Here is a 21,914-nt window from a genome sequence, read left to right on the forward strand (position 1 = left end):
ATATGCAGGATGGTCTTAGGCAACCCCTGTGAAAGGGTCGTTTGACCTCCAAAGGGGTCGCACCCACAGGTTGAGAACTGCTGCTCTAGAGGCAGAATGTGAGGCTCAGAGAGGGGAAAGGACTTTCTAACATCCATCAGCAAATTAGTGGCGGAGTTAATTGAGACTCAGGTTCTCTCTGACTCTTTAGCATCTCATTTTCTGGTTCTTCCAGGAGAAGGGACCCTAGAGACAAGGTGCCAGCCTCACCCAATGACTGAAGGATGGGAAAGGCTTGCACATAGAGCCTCTAGTACAAGATGTTCCCTCCTCCACCAACAACAGACCTGGCTCTTTCCGCATAGATCCCCTTTTATTTTAAGACTCTTTACTTACTTATTTATTTTATTGATTGATTTTAGAGAGAGAGAGAAACATCAATTTGTTGCTCCATCCATTTATGCATTCATTGGTTGGTTCTTTTATGTGCCCTGACTAAGGATCGAACCCCCAACCTTGGGGTACTGGGACGACACTCTAACCAACTGAGCTACCCAGCCAGGGCACATATAGATCTCCTTTTTGAAAATTCATGAGGTACAGTATTAGCATGTTGAAGGGTCTGAGAATTCCCACAGTGAAGCATTACATTTAATTTTGATGACCTGGCATTTCCCAAACTTTTTTGTCTTTGGGGCCTTGAGTTTCACTAGCAGCATTCTGCATAGAATAGTGTGGCAAGTGACGCTGCAATCCCTTTGATGGATGCAGATGCATGAATACACAAGCATCACGTATAGAACACGGTAGAAAATCACCCTTCTGGCCCAGGTCGCCCATCTCTCTGGAAAAGTACTGAATTATCCCATCCTCTGTAAAAATCCATTCCTAACAGCCCAAGAAGCAATTGTGGAACTGACCTAAACCTGCCCAGTCTGGGGTGGGTTCTCTGGGGGGCGAGCTGGCTGGGCCCCACAGCCTGGCACTGGGCTTGTTGTACCAAGAGCCCTGGCCAGCCGGCAGCCACCCAGTGTGTGCCTGGGCTTGTTTTTCCTTCCTCTCCCTGCTTCTTTTAGAACATAGCTGAATAGGTCCAGTCTCTCGGCCCTGCTCCCAGCCAACACTGGACCCCTCAAAGTCTGGCCAACTCATCTCCCACCGCCTTGATAAACACCCCCTCCATGCTGGGAGCCACAGCACGGGCTGTTTTTCTCCCTCCTGCACCCCAGGAAGCCCGCCCCGGGCCTGGCTTCCTTCCCAGGCATTGGCTGCCAATCCATTTTAAACTCATCCTCAGCCCAGTCAGTCACCTGAAGAGAAAGAGACTCACAGAAGGCCCCAGATGAAAGGGTCTTTAATCCCGTGGCCTTCTGAGTTTTGTTTTTAGCAGGAAAACCTTATTTTCTAAACAAATGATTCTGCATGATTTGCCAGTTTATAGAATAAATAAGGACATTTCTGGTAGAGTTATTTATTCCAGCAAAACACTGGAAAGAAGCGAAATGTCCATCGGTGGGGAACAAGTTTAATACAATTATGGTGAAGTCATACAATGGAATATTATGCAGCCTCCTAAAAGCATGAGGCCATTTCCAACAATAACAACGAAAGTCCTAGGTAAATCCTTACTTTATGTGGGTAATAGCTGGTTAAAAAATATTTTAGGGCAGAGATGAGGATCATGTGCCACCTCCTATTCAAACTTGGTTAATGTGTATATAGACCTTAAACATGGCGACAAACATCCCAGTTCGCCCAGAGCTGAGGGCTTTCCAGCACACAGGACCTTAAGTGAGAAGACTGAGAAAACCCCAGGCAAAGGGATGGGTTGTTCACACTGTACTTAACAGAAACGAAGACTTTTTAACAAAAATGTTTTTATTGACTTTAGAGAGGGAGATAGAGAGAAACATAGATAAGAAGCATCGATCAGTTGCCTCCTGCACCCTCCCCCGCTACTGGGAATCGAGCCCAGCAACCCAGGCATGTGCCCCGACTGGGAATCTAACTGGCAACCTCTGGGTGCATGGGGTGATGCTCAACCAACTAAGCCACGGAGGCCAGAGCTATTCGTTTTTATTTCTTTTTCTGTTTTTGAAGACTTTATTTTAGAAAGAATAAAATTACTATTCATTTTAGCTCCCCGTATATTCACACACAGAATTGAACCAGTATGGATACTATAACTGCAAGGGCAAATCTGTGTGGCACAAAACCATCTCAACACACAGTGATCAGCAAGAAGGAAAAGGCAGGGTACAGAGTCGTGTGCTAAGCGTGCTCTCACTTTGAAAGTTTCTCTCTTTCATTTTTCCTAAAGGTCAGAGCAGGGGACAGTGGGGTTTCATCCATGTAACAAAGTGAAGTTCGTGGCTTTCTGTCTACTTGTGCACCCCATCATAAGAAAATGGCAGACTGATTTGCACCAAGATTTGAAGATATGTTTGCAATGGTCTGACTTAAAATACAGGTTGTTTGGCTGGTGAAAATTCATTCTGGGGAGCCGGGGGAGGACGTGTCAGAGAGACAAGCAGTCTTGCTCTGGGGAAGCTGGCCCTGGTTAAGCAAGAGAGCCCACATAATTGCCCACTGGAAAAGACACACACGGTGGGTTCAGGTCCAATGACAGAGGACACCGAGTGGTTTCCAGTGAACGTCCTAAATACAGGGTCACGAGGTGGACTCTTCAGAGGAAGGCCTGGGTGTGCAGGCCATATGGGTGGGGATGGTTCATGATTCTTCTCAGTAGAGTGGCTCTTTTAGCATTAAAATTCACGTTTGCAGACTCATCCGGATACGTATGAAACGGGTAATAATCAGTGTCTGTGTGGAGAAGGACCAGGGACCTGAAATGAATGGGATATTTATTTTTCATCGTGTGCTCTTTTGAACTATTGGCAATATTTCCCATGTTTATATAGCAAGTCTGTTTTTCTTATTTATGAAATATTTCAAGCATACAAAGTGAGGATAATAGAGTTAATACCGTTGTATCTACCTGCTGGCTTTGACAAATCTTCCCATTTTGCATAGATGGTTGTATCAGGAGAGCCTGCAGTTTCCCACCTGTGTCTTTCCCCTTTACTTCCATACAGAACACTTCTGACCCTCCTGCTCACCAGATGGGGGGGGGTTGCCCACACCAAGGAAACCTGCAGTGCTGGCCAGGCGTCCTACACTTTAACTGAACTCCCGACACCATTTACCTGGAGATAGACTCAGACCCCACAGGTTCAGGGCTCGGTTCCACAAGACTCCCCCTACTCAGATGCCACTCGCAAGTAGAAGGCCCCCAGGTTGCCCACAACTTCTCTCTGACTTGACTACAAGGTTCCCATGACCGTCTCCCCTTTGTATTTGATCATTTGCTAGAACTCATTACTTATGTTTCCCAGTTTATTAAAGGAAATGATAAAGGACACACTTGAACAGCCCGATGAAGAGGCCCACAGGTGGGGTCTGGGCAGATCCCAAGCACAGAGGCTTCTGTCCCCATAGAGTCGGGGTGCACACCTTCTGGTACATGGATGTGTTCATCAATGGAAGGTCTCCAGACCCTGATTCTTTCGGATTTTCTACAGAGACAATCATTTCATCTGCAAACAAAGAGAGTTTTAGTTCTTCCTTCCTAATCTGTATACCTTTTATTTTATTTTCTTGCCTTATATTAGCAAGGACTTCCAGTACGATGTTGGAAAGCAGTGGTGAGAGAGGCCATCCTTGTCTTATACCTGATCTTAGTGGGTGGGTGGGAAAGCTTCGCGTTTCTCACCATTAAGTATGATGTTACTTTTAGTTTTTTTCTGAAAATATTCTCTATCAAGTGAGGATGTTGCCCTCTCTTCCTAGTTTACCAAGAGTTTTAATCATGATCGTGTGATTCTTCTGGTTTAGCTTATGTGATGGATTTCATTAATTTATTTTCAAAGGGTGAACCAGCTTTGCATACCTAGACTGAATCCTACTTGGTTGTGGTATATAATTCTTTTTAAAGATTGTTGGATTTGATTTGCTACTTTGGTTGAGGCTTTTGCGTGTATGCTCATAAGAGACATTGGGTGTAGTTTTCTTGTAATGTCTGCCTGGTTTTGATTTGGGGATCATGCTGGCCTCATAGTATGAGTTGGGAAGTATTCCCTCTGCTTCTGTTCTCTGAGAGAGATTGTACAGAATTGGCATAATTTCTTCCTGAAGTGTTTGGTGGAACAATTAGTTAATTTGAATCAATAAGAGGATCAATCTTGGTAGGAAGGTGCCGGGAGCCTGGATTCCATCATCTGCTCCTCTCTTTTCCCTGAGATACCTGTATGGTTTCCACAGAAGATAGTTTGAAATCACTAACGTAGACCACAGATCAACAAAATTTTCCTGTAGAGGTCAGGATGGTAAACATTTTAGGCTTTGGGCCACATGGTGTCTTTGCCCCATCAACTGAGCCACTGTAGTGCAGCAGCAGGTCCAGATAACACACGCGTCTGAGATGAAAGTGAGTCCATGAACTATTTAGTGAAAGAAGCCAGTTACAAATATCAATACTAATAGAATAGCTAATGCTTATTGAGACTTCTACGTGCCAGGCACTGGGCCCAATGATTTATGCGCATTATCTGGTTTAACTCTCAGAACCACTCCAAGATAGAAATGCAATGATCTCCAACTTACTGGTGGGGAAACAGCAGCGTAGATGGTTTAAATGCCTCACCAGTAAGATCTGGAGCGAGGAGCTGAAGCCACCCAGTCTGGCGCCAGAGCCTGAACTTTGAAACGCTAAGCTGCATTGCCTTTTATGTTTACCTATACATACTGCACAAGCCTAAGGAGGACCTGGAAGGACATCCACCAAAGAGTAAAAGGATTTCCTTTCTTATGTGGAGAATGGGGGAGGGGTGGTTTAGAAATAAGGTTCTAAAATTGTTTATAATTCTCCTGTATCATCAGAAGTTAGCTACTCCCATTACTAATAGCACCAACAAATGAGGTAGAGGTCTTTTTCTTTTGAGAGACCTGTCCAGCTCTCACTTCCTAGACTTCCTCTAGCACCTGCCATCTCTAGAGGTATCTGGTCTGAGGAAGAGGTGAGGGTGGGAGGGCCTGAGGGGGTCTCCGGCCAGGAAGGGGAGTTTGGAGATCTTGGCGATTCCAGGTTGCTCCTCCAGCCCTTCCTACCCCCTCCCTGGCTTCTCTGGCCTCTCTAATTACTAGGAACCTAGAGAGAATCACAGCTTCTGTTTAGACCAAAAAAAAAAAAAAAAAACACACACACACACACACACAAAAACCCAAACCAAAACAAAAAACACCCAGGAGTCAGACACCCACAAGCGCTGGCCTCAGTGAGGGCTGTTTCCAACTTGGGCCCTGGGAGGGGCAGGGACAGCAGAGCAGGGCCTGGTCTGATGTGGGGTGCGGCCTTGCTGAGGGTCCTTTCGCCAAGTGGCAGGGTTCGGAGACACCTTCTCAAACTGTGACATGGAGCGCCGGCCCTGCCTGGGTGCAGCCCGTGCTGGTGCTCTGCGCCTGGGAAGCAGGTGCCGTCGGGGGGCAGAGGCTGAGCGACCTGCCCAGGCTCCTCTGTCGGTGACCTTGTGCCCTGGACTAGTCCGGCTTTTCCATGCTGAGTCAGAAACCGTGTGAGCTGGTCAGTGGGCGCCCAGGCTGCTTGCCCTTTGCCCAGTTTCCTCGGCTCCCACTATCTAAAGGGCCTCGACAAAGAGGCCAGTGATGGGGTGGCTGGTAGCTCCGGCTCGGCCTCTGAGGGAGGGCTGAGGAGGGTATTTGGGGATTCCCTGTGGCGTAGAGCGGAGAGGGAGGTGGGAGGAGAAAGGGAAGGCTGTTTGGCCTCCGAGGAACCACCATGGGGAAGGGCTAGACCAGTGATAGCGGACCTAGGACACACGTGGCAGAGGTGACACGCAAACTCATTTTTTTGGTTGATTTTTCTTTGTTAAATGGCATTTAAATATATAAAATAAATATCAAAAATATAAATCTTTGTTTTCCTATGGTTGCAAAGATCAAAAAATTTCTATATGTGACACGGCGCCAGAGTTAAGTTAGGGTTTTTCAAAACGCTGACACGCAGAGCTCAAAAGGTTCGCCGTCACTGGGCCAGATGGAAGCCCCGTGTGTCACGACAACCCCAGCCCCGTCGTGAGAAGTACCTGGGAGACAGGGGTGAGTTCAATGCCAGAATTTTCCCTCACAGGGCTGCCCAGGGTACAGCAAGCCGCTCCTGGCACTCTCTCAGGAGTGGCATGCAGGTCAAGACTGAGGGCCACCTGGCGGAGGGAGGGGTGTGCACACTGGGCTGGATGACCAGCTAGGTCTTCTCCGTCCCTAAGAGCCTGCAGTGATAACGACAGCAGCCCAGCTGGGCACCCGCTGTGTGCACACATTCTCTCACTTGAGTCTAATAAGAAGGTCTAGTTGCTATTGTTCCTATTTTACAGTCAAGCAAACAAGACCCTAGGCTTTAAGCGATGTGCCCGAGCTCACACAGCTGGTGCACAGCGGGCTGGACTGACCCTCGGCCTGCAGAGCCTGCCTCCAGCTGGGCTCCACAGTGCTAAAGGATTAGGGTGCTGGGAGCCCATGATAAGGAGACCCAGGGCGATAATGTTCCTACTCCCAGAGGCTTTGATGTTTTATTTCAAGGCTGCTGTGGGCGGTCATGAGACTTGCAGACCTTCCCCTCTCAGGAAGCAGGTCAGAAACTTGTCCACTTAAACTATGTGGCCACAGCCCCCAAAGCATTCTAAAAGCGGCTCCAAGGGACACTCCCTAGAAATTACAGACCTGGGGTTTTTAAGAGACTGGCACCAATTAAAGGAGAATGCCACCAGAGGGCCACGTCCCGAACAACAACCACTCACCCCCTGCCCCCCTCTCCCCCCCCCACCCCCCTCATGGCGCAGTGCCCAAGGCTCAGTTTGCCAGGGTTGAACAGATCCAGATTTGGATGTTTCGGTTTTCAAATTTGATGTGTGGGATGCCATCATCAAGCATGAGGCACGCGATGGCTCTTAAGTTGAAGTAGTCGCCTGGGCTAGCTATTGTTATGATCCCCATTTTACCGATGAGGAAACTGAGTTGCACAAAGGAATCGGTGACTTTTCCAAGGTGGCGTCATTATTAAGCGGTGGAAACAGACTGAATACAGATGTGCTGACGTCGGAGCGAGGCTTGATGTCGCTGGGCTGGTCCACTGTCTCCTGGGGACCAGACAGGATGGGATGAGATTAATGCGAGGGCTTGAGGGACAAATGTCCCCCAAAGGCAGTTATTGCACGGCCATCCAATACCCCTCAGTGGCTGTTCTGTGCGCCGAGGGACTAGGCGCCTGCCCTGATCCTTGAAGACGGGGAAAGACACGTGGACCAGAGCTTTGCCACAACACAAGCTGGTGGGACAAGCTCTGGGAGGGCCAAGAGGAGAAATAAATTACTTCCAGTTGTGGAGCGTTTCACGGAGGCCGTGGAATGCAAGGGAGGGAAAGGAATCTGCACATGGAGACAAGGCTGAGGCCGAGGCGGGGAGGGTAGAGGGAACCATTCCACACACAGTGGGGCAGCATGAACGAGAGGCAGACACCTGGGAGACACAGGAGGCGCGGGAAGGTGGGCCAGGTCAGGCTGGGGGAAGCACACATCTGCCCCACTCCCACCCTTGCCCCTGCCCCTGCCGAAGCGCTCGTCCTGCTGTGTGATCGCATTTGCTCGGTGGACAGCCAGCTGGGCTGCTGGCAGGCGTGGGAGCGTCTCTAGCTCCTCTGGGGCCTCAGCTGGAAACTTGGATTCAAAGAGCCAGAGGAGAGGAGCTCCTCCCAAGACCACTCGCCCCAAGAGGCACCGGTGTCTCAACCCTCAGGCGTTCCCAACGGGCCAGCCAGCCTGAACCAGGTCTCCGGGGGAAGCTGTGAAAATGGAAAAACCTCCCCAAGTTCCTGTTCCCAGAGCCTGCAGACACAGACTTCTCCCAGGATGTGCAAATCCAAAGGACACTGCCATCTCGTGGCCCAGAAACCCAGATACCAGGAAGGCTGGGAAAGGCCCTGTGCCCCTGAGGGACCACACAGCCAGAAATGGCTGGGACTGAATTTCACAATGGAACCAAAGTGATGTCGGCATACATTTTAGCGTCAAAACCAAGCCTTGTTTCTGGCTGCCAGGGTCCCTGAGGTGCAGGTGCTGTGTATTGTGCAGATGAGGAAACTGCCTCCTGGAGAGATTAGGTGACTGGTCCAAGGTCACACGTTGGCCAAGCACAGGGCCAGGTCTTACCCCAGGGCCCCCAGTCTCTGCCCAATGAAGGGTTAATGGTTAAAACAGTGATTCTCAACGTGTGGTCCCCAAGACCTTTCAGAAGGTCCAGGAGGTAAAAACCATTTTCACAACATACCTTTTTCTCTCCTACAATCATACAGTGAAATTACCAGAATCTAAGTGCTGTGCAGTGACCTCATCTTGTCCCAATGGCTGATGGGATGTATGCTCTTGTTCTCTTGTGTTTCAAAAATTCCTGTTTTAATTTCTAATATAACATGGCTCATATATAACCAAAAGCCCTCTGAGATAATAATTTTTAAGAGGATAAATGGGCTTTAGGATAAAAAAAAGTTTGAGAACTGCTGGTTTAAAGAAATATTTCAAAAAATAAAGTTACCCAAACTAAAACATCCCTGTTTTGATCTAGGTGAACCAACTCTATGCGGCGAGGCACTGATTTTTACATTGATTGAAATCCTAATTCTTAGGCTGACTGAAATTGTAACTAACGTTTCTACAGATTAATGGAAAGCACACACGTGAGTAGAGAATGGCTACTGAGTGATTTCTAACGGGCGGGCTACATGTGTCGCTTCATCTCATCTCCAACCACCATCTGCAGGAGATGCTATTATCACATTTTATCCTGTGGACACTGAGGGGACGAGTGGCCCGGCTGAGGAGCACATGTGCTTGGACTCTGTCCCAGGCAGTCTGTCTTCACTGCCTCTTCCCACTTTTTCTCTCTTAAGATGTGACATTCATTGATAGGACAAAAGATTTTCAAAATACAGAGTCCAAGGAAGTAGTGAAAAGAAATAAGATCACCAATCTGACCCAACACCTTCACTTTACAGATGAGGAAAAGCGAGGGTCAGAGAGGGTGAGTGACTTGTAAAATATCACACAGCAAAGCATCCAGATCCACTGGGTTTCTTACTCCCAGTTAGGAGCTCTCAGAGCTCCAACCCAAGTAAACACTGCAGTTACCTCCTTCATAGCAACGTGTGAGCAGCACAGCACAGCGCGTAAGCCGGTGACATCAGGACTACATACGAGACAACATCAACAAAAGCAGTTTGACTTTATTGCAGGGAAGCTAGGGAGGGTCTCCGCAGGAACTCCCAACGTTGGGCAGGGGTGCCAGGCTCCAGATCGGTCTGGAAGGCAGGAGAGGATCAGGGTCCTGGAAGAGATGAGACGTTAGGTGGGACAAGGGCGCCATCTGCTGTGCACGTGGACGCATTGCAGAAGCAGTAAAGGTTCCCTAAGAGGCGGTTGTGGGAGGGGAGGTGGGAAACCAGGTGCTGGACAAGACCCAAAAGCTCGGTGTCTGGCCCTGCTCACTGCTCCCAATCTGTGGTTTCCAGCTTGACTGGAGCCCGGTAACCTTGCTAAGCCAATCACAGCCCAGGCCTCTTCTGGGGACCTCTGGGGGCGGCTGGGAGAGCACTCCCTGTCCTGCTTCAACGTACACTGGGAAGGCAACGAACAGAATCGGGCAAGCGAACCTGCCAAGAGATGATCAAGGTGGCTTCCTAACCAACAACCATTCTAGCTCTTGTTCCCAAACCTGAAATCAGCCCCTGGGGGCCCCTAAGCAGACTCGTAAGCAGACTCAGACAGACGGGATGCTGCCTGGGTGTGCAGGTTAAAGCGCTTGACTGGCGATTCTCGCCCAGTGCCGTGACCCGAATCTGGGGAGCCTTCCAGTACTACACACGGTTACTGACCTATGTGCAGGTAAAAGCATTATGTCTGGAATGTTCTGTGGGACAGTATGGGCGGGGGGAGAGGCCATAGATGAAATAATGGTGGCAGTGACTAGACAATGGTTGGATCTGGGTGATGGGTACATGGGGATTCATTTTTACAACTCTACTTGAGGATGTGTGACACTTCCTACGATTAAAAAAAAAATCCAAAATAAATAAATAAAAACTATGAGCATTACCCAGCCACAGAAAGGAATGCAGTACTGACCCATGCTACGCTTGGAGGGATCTTGAAAACATGGCGCTAAGTGTAAGAAACCATACACAAAAGGTCACATGTTGTATGATTCCTTTTCTATGAAATGTTCAGAAGAGGTGAATCCAGAGGCGGAGAGATTAGTGATTGCCAGGAGATGGGGTGGGCAGAGGGCAGTGGGGAGAGATTGCTTAATGGGTACAGGGAATTTTTCCGGGGGTGATGAAAAAACTCTGAATCTAGGGAAAGGTGGTGATTGTACAACATTGTGAATACACTAAATGCTGATGAATGATACACTTGAAAATGGTTAAGTGCGTGTTATGTGAATTTCACCTCAATTTTTAAAAATACTGGGAGAAAAACATTAAGCCAAGCATGGTTTACAACTGGCAGGCCAGGAGGTTCCAATTCATTGTGGGCACTGGGGCTCCCCATGTGTTTGACCAGCTCGGGAAGCTTTTGTCTTCCCTCCCTCCATCCATCCCTCTGCCCCCCCCCCCCTCCACACACACACACACACACACAGAACCCTAGGGATGCAGGGATAATGACGAACACTGGCCCGCAGCACCTGGAGCCGCCAGCCTCTTCGAGAGATTCCACAGTAACCCCTGCCAGGCAGGAAAGCAGAGGAGAGCTGTAGCCCCATTTTTACAGAAGGGAAGGCTGAGTCTGGGCACGTAAGCAGAAGTGTCCAAGTCATTGTGTGCAATGAGGGCGGGGCTGGAATTCCGGCCGTTCATCCTGTGCGCATCCTGAATGTGGGTTGTAGCCATGAGCATGTGAGCTCACTCTATGCACAGGACACTGCCCTGGCTCAGATTCCAATGGGCACCTTTAGGAAGGAGGCTGTACTCAGGGGACGGACATGGCCCACCGGTCAGTTGTGCTGGCCACCCTACCTGGGGAGCTCTCCACGGGCCACTGGGGACAATGCCACCAGCCATTACAGATCTCGGGTTCAGGATGCCTGACGCCCATCCTGCCTCTGCCACTCGCCTGGATGGGGCTTTAGTCACGCCACTTCCCCTCTGCAGGCCTCATTTTCCTTAATCACAGGGGTGGCAATCACTGCCATTCACGCAGCCCACACACTACGTGACACCAGGAGGCTGTGCCGTGAAGGGTTCTGAGGCTGTGGCTGGGCACAGAGGGCATGCTGGATGGACGAGTGCTGTCTCCCTGGCTCCCTGGGGAAGAGCACTGACACAGTGCCTCTTACTGGCCTCCCGGATTTCAGCAAATCAGTGGGAATATGCAGCTTAGACACACGACTGTTCGGCCTCAGTCTACATACCTACCTGGTCAGCACAGAGCACAAGGCCCAGGGCACAGGTGTCACCCCTGATGGACAGTCAGCTTATCAAAGCAGAAAGCACACTGCTGCCCTGACCGGCTTGGCTCAGGGGATAGAGCGTCGGCCTGTGGACTGAAGGGTCCCGGGTTCGATTCCGGTCAAGGGCATGTACCTTGGTTGCGGACAACCTCTACTCACAGGCGCTGCTAGGGTTCCCTGACACGTGATTGGCATTAGATAATGAACTATCCTGGCGAGGTGCTGGGGCCTCACCCACCTGCCCACTCTGGTCCATCCTGCGGGCCGGGGACCCAGGCCCTCGCTATTTGGGGTCGATGTAGGTAACAGTCTTCCCTGTTTTCTTCAGCGTCTCCAGCAGAGTGTCCACGTTGTGCTCAGAGTCGATGCAAACCTTCTTGTTGGGCAGATCGATCTCAAACTCAACTCCTGCAGGAAGAGGAAGAAAGAGTTCAGGCTCTGAAAATCTTACTCACAACCACTCTTCCCCTTTCCCCCAGAGCAGGGGTCGGGAAACTCCCTGTAAGGCATCAGTTTGCTGATCCCTGCTCTAGACCAGGGCTTCTTCTTCTTCTTCTTTTTTTTAAAGTTATAAAGTTAACTCTTATTTTTTAAATATATTTTATTGATTTTTTACAGGGAGGAAGTGAGAGGGATAGAGAGTTAGAAACATCCATCAGCTGCCTCCTGCACACCTCCTACTGGGGATGTGCCCACAACCAAGGTACATGCCCTTGACCGAAATTGAACCTGGGACCTTTCAGTCCGCAGGCCGACGCTCTAGCCACTGAGCCAACCCGGTTAGGGCCCAGGGCTTCTTTTAAGTGTCTTTTTAACTGCAAAAGTAGTAGAGACAGCCCTGGCTGGTCTTCTCAGTGGTTAGAGCACTGGCCCGGCACCCAGGAGTTGCAGGTTCGATTCCCGGTCAAGGGCATGTACCTCGGTTGCAGGTTCATTACCCCGTCCCAGTCCAGGTGCATGCAGGGGGCAACCAATCAATGTGTCTCTCTCACAGTGCTGCTTCTCTTTCTCTCTCTGGCCTCCCCCCCCGCCCGCCCCGAATTCTACTCTCTGAAAATCAATGGAAAAAAATATCCTTGGGTGAGGATTAACAACAACAAAGTAATAGAGACACACCATTAAAAAAAAAAGCCAAATATTTCTGAATAAATTTTGGAAGTGTAAAGCCCCTACTCTCTTCTACCTCTAGAGATCACTGCAACCAGTGTGGCACTGTCCCATCTTTCTCTCTGACAGACAAAGGGGAAAAAAGGACTCTCCCAAATGGCATCATACCATATAAACAGGTCTTGCTGAATTCCACTTCCAATGGCCAGGATATCTTGTAGCACATACATACTTCATCCTTTTATTGTTGAAAGCAACATATGTCCCCCTCCCCCACCCCCCAATGACCCCTTCTAGCCTGTCCCCGCCCCTTCCTATTTCATTTTTTCTTTTTTTTTAAAAATATATTTTATTGATTTTTTTTTTTTTACAGAGAGGAAGGGAGAGGGATAGAGAGTTAGAAACATCGATGAGAGAGAAGCATCGATCAGCTGCCTCCTGCGCACCTCCTACTGGGGATGTGCCTGCAACCAAGGTACCTGCCCTTGACAGGAATCGAACCCAGGACCCTTCAGTCCGCAGGTCGACGTTCTACCCACTGAGCCAAACCGGTTAGGGCTCATTCTTTTTCTAACAGCTACACCGTGTCCCATAGTGTGGACGTACCCACGTCTACTCAATCCCCCGCTGAAGGACACTGAGGTTGCTTCCAGTTCCCCACTCTTCCCACAACAATGATATAGTAAGCGTAGTTGAATGTAACTTATACAGCCTGTGAAAATATTTCTGTCCCAAGCATTCACAGAATCGAAATCGTGGGGCACCTTCTCGATGTTAATTGCTATTGCAAAATTGCCCTCTTCGAGGGCTGTGCCAACTTAAAGCCCCCGGGCGGCACAGGGGAGTATGTAGAATGGGTCTTGTTGAGACAACAGAATGCAGAGGGAGGGCCCTTGGCAGGTTCTAGGTGTGGCTTCACCCCTGACTTGCTGGGTCCTGCCCAGTATAGGCCTCAGTTTCCCCCTCTGTACTGAAGGAGCTGGGTTGGCCAGCTGCTATGCTATGGTCTTTCCAAGTTCAAGTATGCTATTCGTCTGTGATTCCTCAGGGTCCCGACCAACTTGAAAGCCTTCGGACCCATCACAAGAGGCCGCCCAAATGAGGGAAAGTAGTGAAAGGTGGGGAGAAACCTGCCCAAATTCAAGAGCAGATCCCCAAGCCTCTGTCAACGGGCCTTAACAATCACATGGCACAAGGTTTAGTGCCTGAATTTGTATCTAATGAGACCTGGGGTGGGCGGGTGGGCGCTAGAATGTATCCGTGCTGCACTCTGGGCTTTTGTCTTTTGGTTCAGGAGTGTCTCCCTGCTCTCTGGAATGAATGTTTTGGTGTAACAGAGCTGGAAGAGGCCCTGGGGCCATCTAACACAGTGGATTTCAAATTGTGTTCCTCGCCGCCCAGGTTCCTGGCCAGGTGTCCTCATGTCCAGACTGGCCCTTCTGAGCAGACGCTCACTCAGGGAACCCACAGCCAAAGCACACACAGCTGACATTCCCACGTTACAGCCGGGAAACTCGGGCCGGGGGGAGAAGAGGCCGGTCGGGTGACAAGTCAGCAGCTAGGTTCTTTCCACCGTTTCTTTCAAATTAAGATTCTAGTTACTGGACGAGAAACCAGCCAGTGACTCACTGTGGGAATCTGGGCAAGTCACTTCCCCTGGGGGCACTGGTGTCAACATCCCCTTCCACAGGTGGAATGCACCGCAGGGGGCCTGCTGGGAGGGCTGCCCAGAGCACATCCACGCGGAAGCCCTTCGGAAATGGGGTGTTATCATCACCTAGGGTTTTAAAAGTGAAAATCTTGGAAGACTGACTGCCCGGCACTACCAGAATTCTGTTCGCAGCTCCGTCATTACTTCATGGAGCCCCAGGGCCAGCCCTCAGTCCTCTCTGGGCCTCAGTTTCCCCAGCTGAGAGTTGAGGGAGCTGAATGAGAATACAGGTTTTCTAAATGTGTCCAAAAGAGGTGCTTTAGGAGTTCTACACATGACTGATTCAAAGAAAATGAATATGAAAATGACACTCCAATGTGTCATATAACCAAAGTGATCCCAGTGGAGATCACCAACATACTAACTAGTACAGACAAGGGCTCTGGAGCTGGATGGCAAGGCCAAATCCCAGCTCTGCCACGTACTGGCTACTGGCTGTGTGATCCCAGGCAAATTACTCAACCTCTCTGAACTTCAGTTCCCTCCTGCTATATCAGAGATAGTGTAAGAAGCTACCTAGCCCTAGCCGGTTTGGCTCAGTGGGTAGAGCATTGATTCCAGTCAAGGGCATGTACCTGGGTTGCAGGCTTGATCCCATGCAGGAGTCAACTAATCCATGTGTTTCTCTCTCTTTTTGTCTCTCCCCCCTCCCTTCCACTCCCTCTAAAAAAATCAATGGAAAAATATCCTTGGGTGAGGATTAACCAAATAAAAAAAGAAGCTCCCTAAATGGTGGTGAGGATGAAATGAAAGCCAGTAAGCAGAGTACCTGGCACATGCTAAGCACTCAATACATCTTAGTTGTACTGTTATTATCTATCAGCTTCAACCCCAGCTTCTCCTGCTCCATGTCTGCATGCATTTGAAGTTTATCGGCCTCCCCCACCTCACCCCCAACCGAGGGCTGCTCACTCACCTCCTAGCTTGTTGAGGACCCGAGCGACTGCGTTAGAGCAGCCTTCACAAGTCATGTCTACAAAGAACTCGTGCTTCTGAAATAAACAAAGGGGACCATGAGCCAAGACCTGCAGGGAGACCCCCATACCCCACCAGCATGCAGGCCCATTCACGGGCCAAGGTCTGGCTGTCGTCAGACTCACCCATCGCCTGTTTCTTCAAAATGGAGTAACTAAGGATTTCTGTACCTCACAGGCTGCTGCACTAAGTGCGATAATCCCTACAACTCCTTTAGCGGTGCCTGGCACTCAATGAGTTCAATCAGCTGGGAAGCTAGTTTAAAGTGTCGGTTTCCGCCCGAGCTGGTTTGGCTCAGAGGATAGAGCGTTGGCCAGCAGACTGAAGGGTCCTGGGTTCGATTCCAATCAAGGGCACGTGCTCCGGTTGCAGGCTTGATCCCCAGTAGGGAGCGTGCAGGAGGCAGCTGATCAATGGTTCTCTCTCATTGATGTTTCTCTCTCTCTCTCTCTCTCTCTCCCTTCCTCTCTGAAATCAATAAAAAATATATATATATATTTTAAAAAGTGTTGGTTTCTAGTCTCACCTTCAAAATCCTGATTCTTGAATTATGTGGCTATCTCAGGACCATCGACGCTGACATGGGTAGACACCCATCCTCAGAGCCATGCTGGTCTGGTGGTCTTACTTATGCATCGAATATCACCTGCATTAGAATCACCAGGGAGCCTGCAAAAACTATAGGTTCTAATCAGCAAGTGGAGGCTGGGGTGTCTACAAGGGCTAGGAAGCTCCCCTGGTGATTCTGATATACAGTGACCACTGCTCTCATCCAAATGCCTCATTCTCAGAGGCAGCCCCTAAAGCCTGGGGAGTGGATTTGCACGGGCTCCCAGTGAGTCGGAGGGCAGACCACGGAGGGAACCCTGGCTCCTGGCTGCTTCATGCAGGCCCGACACCCACAGTCTCCACGGTATCCAACACACTGGACTCTCAGACGACAGAGACTTCGTCCACTTCACTGCTGCATCCCCAACACAGGCACCGCTCGGAGATATTGCAAGTTGGACTCCAGACCAGCACAGTATGGCGGGTGTCGCAATAAAGCAAGTTGTGATCTTTGCCTGGAAAGGCAGCTGGTCACCTTATTTTACTCAGGAGGAAACGGAGGTTCCCAGGGGTTCAACTGCCCACAGTCACGTGGCAAGCATGTGCTGAGGCTGGGATGTGAACCCAGGCTTTCCTGGCTCCAGGGACATCCGGTTGGTTCTGGACCAGCAATCAGCACTGCCACCTACCACTCCTCCCCCCCCCCCACCTTCACCCCCAGCCCTGACTCTTAGCAGGAGCTCTGGGAGTGGGCACAGCTTGTGAGGTAGCATGAGTTTCTCCTGCCCAAGGGTCTAAATCACCAGATAGCTGAAGCTTTCTTCTGCAGACCACAGACAGCTCTCCTTTCATCCTCACAGTGCAGTGGCCAGAAGCCAGCAGGAGGCTTCTGGGTGGCAAACATGACATCCCAGTGTTCTCCCCCCCACTCGAAGTGCAAAAGTAAATTTGGGGGTGGTGGAAAATCTACTTAACGGGCAGCATACGCAATTCTTCACAGAGAATCCCAAGACCGGCCCACCACCGAACGCTTGACTTTGCACAGTTCCAGCCCCTCAAAGCCTCTGATCTGTCACCTGAAAATGGGTCCTTTAAAGTCGATGAAAAAATCCAATAAGTTGTACAACTCTTTCACAGAATCTCAGAAACTGGGAAGGCGGGACTAGAGTGGGGTCACCTTGTCCAGCTCCCCTCCCAGAAGGAATTCTTTCTCAACTCTCCAAGACAGTCAGTGTTTGAACACCCCAAATCCTGGGAGCTTACCACTGGTAATACCTGAGTGCCTCCTCTGTGCCAAACACCTTCTGTGAATTACACCGTCTAATCGTCACAAGAATCCCATGAGTTAATCACTATAATTATCCCTTCCTGACAAATAAGAAAGCTGAAGTTCAGAAGTTTGGCCACTCACTCAGTGTGACATAGCTAGTGAGTACCAGGGCCTACACCCACCGGACATAGCCTCCAAAGCCTAAACTTAACCACTGTGATCCCTGTGTTAAACTGGGGTTTGAAATCTGCCTGCCTGTAGTTCTACCCTACTTATCCCAAATCTACACAGGAGCTACCATTTCTTGTGGACTAGCTATGTCAGTGGGTGCCAACCATGTTAGTGGCATTTTTCCAGTTAACACTAACAACTCTCCTGAGAGGTCAGGTTTGTTTGTTTGTTTTGTGTGTGTTTTTTTAAAAATATATTTTGATTGATTTCAGAGAGGAAGGAGAGGGAGAGAGATAGAAACATGAGTGATGAGACAGAATCATTGATCGGCTATCTCCTGCACAACCCCCACTGGGGATCAACCCGGGCATGTGCCTTTGACTGCAATAGAACCTGGGACCCTTCAGTCGGCAGGCTGACGCTCTATCTACTGAGCCAAACCATCAAGGGCCTGGGAGAGCAGTTTTTATCCCCATTTTACAGATGAAGAAATCAAGGCACAGAGAAGTAAAGCAGCTTAACTGAGGTCATCTGGCTGGCAAGCGGAAGCACAGATTTTCAGAAAGGTTTCTGAGATCCCAAGTGCTTGGGAAACCTCTTGGGTGACAGTCCTCCGCCTCCTTCCTTCAGCTGTTCATCTCGTGACATGGAACCAAGTGCCCTCTGTTCCGGTCATCCCTCTGAAGGGTCTTTTGTTTGTCAAAATCCCCAGAAGTGAACACAGAATAGTGATTCTCCGGCTGGCTTTCCTCTCACTGTCACGCCCCTGAGAAACCTGGTGGCCTCCATGATCCTGGTCCCAGGGTGATTAGTGCTGTTCTCTAACATTTGCTCAACTGGGAGGGCTGATCCTGTCAGGCTCTTAGTCCATACTTTGTGTTGTCTGAGGATTTGTCTCAAGGCACCTGCCAAGACCCAAGGGAAATGACACCTGAGATGTTTGTGGCTGGGCCCAGGGGGACTCTGGCTCACCTGCCAGCTTCCCCAAAGCTCAGCTGCTAAGATACAGGGCATCTGTGAGACACCTCCGAGTGCTCGCTGGGGGCAGAGCTGAGAACTAGGCACTATGGGGGGAAGTGCTGAACACCACGTGACCCAACCAGGATCCCGAGGATGCAACTGGGATCGAAGCTTCCTCCCTGGCCTGCGTGACTACTTCTGTCTGCGCATGGCCAGGCCACAAGAGACTGGGAGTCTGAAGATAAGGGGATTAATGCTGGCTCCATCTGACTCCCAAGACCTTGAGTCAGTTACGGGCTTTGGTGTTTTGTTTTTTGTATTTGCAAAAGGCCTTAATTTCTTTTTTTAAAATTTTCAAATTATAAGAGAAAGTTTATTTAGAAAGTTACAGAGGTAGTAGGAGTGAGCCAGCTGGGCTTCTGAAACAAGTTACAGAAGCAAAAGAAGGGCCCTTGGAGCTTAGGAGAGAAAGGTAGGGGGCCTGGGGGGAAAGGGGGGGATGAAGAAAGGGACGGGAAAGGCAGGGAGTGTGCTCCCGAGAGGGAAAGTGAGCCAGAGGCCTTAATTTCTTTTTTTTTTTAAAGTTTTAAAAATTGACTTTTAGAGAGAGGAAGGGAGAAGGAGAGAGAGGGAAACATCAATGTGAGAGCAATATGTCAATCCGCTGCCTCCTGCAAGCCCCCTCAGGGATAAGCCCGCAACCGCATGTGCCCTGATCAGTAATGGGTCCGGCAATCTTTTGGTGCCAGGGAGTCGCCCAACCCACTGAGACACACCGGCCAAGGCATGATCTTAATTTCTTATCTACAAAATGAGGCCAGGAGCAACCTGAAATATGCGGAAAGGCTGAGTGAGCTGCACAGACCAACGAAGACCTGCTCATTCCTTCCCAACTCTGCCACTGAGCAACTGGAGACTTTGGGCAGGTCCCTGACCCTCTCTGGGGCTCATGGGATCAAGTTCAGAAAGTGGTAAAAGCACTGGGTCCATTCAGTGTCTCCCTATACAGAGTGGGCGGGGAAGGGAAGAAAAACGGACCTTTGAAAACCTGCCGCGTCCGAAAGGCAATGGCCACCCCACCTCCCCCCCACCCCCCCACCCCTGGCCGCCCCTGTTTCCCAGCCAGCTCCCCGGACAGGCGTGTCCAGGTGGGGGGCGCAGGGACCGGGACCCAACCCGGGACCAGGTCCGGCTCGCCACCCACCCCCCGGGTGAGCTCGGGCTGCTCTCTTTCCCCGTCTCTCCAGGGAAGGACTGGGCTTGCAATCGCTGGAGGCCTTGCAGTTCCGATGCTTTGCAGCCTGACTTCCACATAAAACCCCTTTCACATTCGATTTCCCGGAGCGGCGCCGAGGCAGGGGCTGGGTTGGGGGCTGGGAAGAGGGGCGCTCGCTCCGGCTGCGCCCGAGCCCTGGATGAGCAACATCTGGCCAAGCAGCTGTGCAGCCGAGGCGCCAGCCGGGGCGGCGGGCTGCGCGGGGCCGGGGCGGGCGGCCACTTACCGGCATGACCGAGGGCGGCGGTGGGCGGCGGCGGCCAAGCTTCTCGGGGTTCCGAACGCTGGAGCTGCTGTTTCCGGCGTGCGCGCCGGGGAGCCGCCCCGCAGGCCAGGCCCCGCCCCCGCCCCCGCCCCCCGGGCAGTTAGGCCCCGCCCCCCGCCCCGGCCCCGAGCTGCCCGGCCGCGGTTGGCCATTCCGCCTCCTTCCGGCGGGCGCGGCCGGGACACCCGCCGCTTCTGAGCGAGGCGGCGAGCGACCCGGGCTGCCCTCCGCCGCCTGCTGGCCTTTCTTAGAAAGCTTGCTTCCTCCAGGGCTGCGTTAGGGGCTGGGATGCAAGGGCCCCTTAGGGACCCGGACAGGCCCCGTCCTTCCCTAAAGGGACAATCTCATGTGTTCACTCGGTCACTATTATGAGTCCCCAGCTGGCGAGGCATCCACAGTGCAGAAGTGGAAAAGACACAGCCGAGTAGGGAGCCAAGGAAGCGTGCGTGGGGTTGCAGTGTGAACGGAGTCGTGTCATGGGAGGAGGAAAAGCTAACGCAGACCTGAGTGGGCGTGGTGGGGGCACGAGAGGAGCAGGTGGTTCTGGAAGAGGGGAGACTGCGCAGGAGGTGATTGCTGAGCGAAGGGACGAGTGAGGACACCTTCATCTGGCCTGGGGAGGAAGATCCTTCCCTCCACTTTCCAAGGTTCTTTCTGCTGGTCTAATAATTAAGTTGTCATGAGACAGATTAATGGGAGAAATAACCCCATGTAGTAACGTATCTATGTATGGGAACCCCACACACACGAGAGAGTCAGAGACCCCATGTCCATGGGCGTTCTGAGATACGGGAAATGCCGAATCTATGACATTCTGAGCTAAGGATGAGGTCAAGTATTTGGGGCTTCCAAAGGCAAGGAAGGTCATTCTCAGAATGGGAAGAGCAGGAAAAAAAAAAAAAAAAAAAAGAGCAGAAGTTCAGCAATTAGAAGTTTGCCCTAACATATAGATAGGTCATAGAAAGTTATTTCTGGTCATAAATCTTATTATGGGCAAGATCCCTAATTTAAATCCTTCTAGGTAGTGGGGGGCAGGGGCACAGAAGTTTCTCTTGAGTGTAACAGGACTCCGTTGTCCTTTAGCAGAAAATAATCCACATGTCAAAGAGGCTCTTCTTGGGGTAACTCATTACGAGGCCCTACATGATGAAAAGAGATGAGAAATTTGGGAAGGAGGGAGGCAGGCAAAATAGCAAGTACAAAACTTGGAAGACAAGTGTGAGCATGGGTTGAAAGGTGGAGATATTCAGACTGAGAGGCATACCCAGAGAGCTGGGAAAATGAAACAACAGCCATGGGTGAAGACAGATGGAGGCAGGTGCTGTAGGACACTTCCAGAGAAACAGGCCAACATTTGGAACTTCAGACACACACACACACACACACACACACACACACACACACACACACACACTACCAAGGTGGTTCTGTCCTTGGAGAATCCAAGGATTCTGCCAAAGGGGCTCAGTCTATGTAGTTTCAAAGAATTCTCCATCCACAGAGTTCGTGGAGAGCTTATCAAAAACTCAGATTGAGCCCTTGCTGGGCAGCTCAGTTGGTTAGAGCATCGTCTGGATATGCCAAGGTGACAGGTGCAATCCCCAGTCAGGGCACATACAAGAATCAACCATTGCCTGACCAGCATGGCTCAGTGGTTGAGTGTCGACCTATGAACCAGGTTATGGTTGGATTCCAGGTCAGGGCACATGCTGGGGTTGCGGGCTCAATCCCCATTGGGGGGCATGCAGGAGCCAGCCAATCGATGATTCTCTCTCATCATGGATGTTTCCATCTTTCTCTCCCTCTCTCTTCCTCAATAAAAATATATTTTTAAAAAATTATTTTTTTAAAAGAATCAACCAATGAATAAATATGTAGAACAAATCAATCTCTTTCTCTCTCTCTCCCATCCTCTCTCTCAAATCAATTAAACACACACACACACACACACACACACACACACACACACACACACACATCAAAAAACCTCATATTTCTAGCCCTGGTTGGGTAGCTTAGTTGGTTAGAGCACTGTCCCAGTACACCAAAGTTGCAGGTTTGATTCCTGGTCAGGGCA

At 50.4% G+C, this 21,914-nt stretch overlaps 1 protein-coding gene across 5 annotated transcripts; it reads right to left on the reverse strand.

Moving 5' to 3' along the window:
* Nucleotides 1-1,830: 1,830 nt before the first annotated feature.
* On the reverse strand, nt 1,831-19,913 carry ATOX1 (antioxidant 1 copper chaperone). 5 transcript variants are annotated; one of them, XR_009453112.1, is made up of 5 exons: nt 19,799-19,913; nt 15,288-15,363; nt 11,792-11,961; nt 10,789-10,972; nt 9,309-9,429 (listed from the first exon to the last, which is right to left on the reverse strand). XR_009453112.1 is itself a non-coding variant. In XM_059698971.1 (4 exons), the coding sequence occupies exons 1-3, from the start codon at nt 19,802-19,804 to the stop codon at nt 11,837-11,839; spliced, it is 207 nt and encodes a 68-aa protein (XP_059554954.1). In that variant the 5' UTR covers nt 19,805-19,913; the 3' UTR covers nt 1,831-3,575; nt 11,792-11,836. The 5 variants fall into 5 exon arrangements, 4 of the variants coding, with proteins under 4 accessions (XP_059554954.1, XP_059554953.1, XP_059554951.1 ...); XM_059698971.1 differs by lacking the exons at nt 9,309-9,429; nt 10,789-10,972 and adding an exon at nt 1,831-3,575; XM_059698970.1 differs by lacking the exons at nt 9,309-9,429; nt 10,789-10,972 and adding an exon at nt 6,904-7,190.
* Between the last annotated feature and the right edge of the window lie 2,001 nt (nt 19,914-21,914).

The sequence above is a fragment of the Myotis daubentonii genome, chromosome 5 (assembly GCF_963259705.1).
Source record: "Myotis daubentonii chromosome 5, mMyoDau2.1, whole genome shotgun sequence".
NCBI classification, from domain to species: Eukaryota; Metazoa; Chordata; class Mammalia; order Chiroptera; family Vespertilionidae; genus Myotis; species Myotis daubentonii.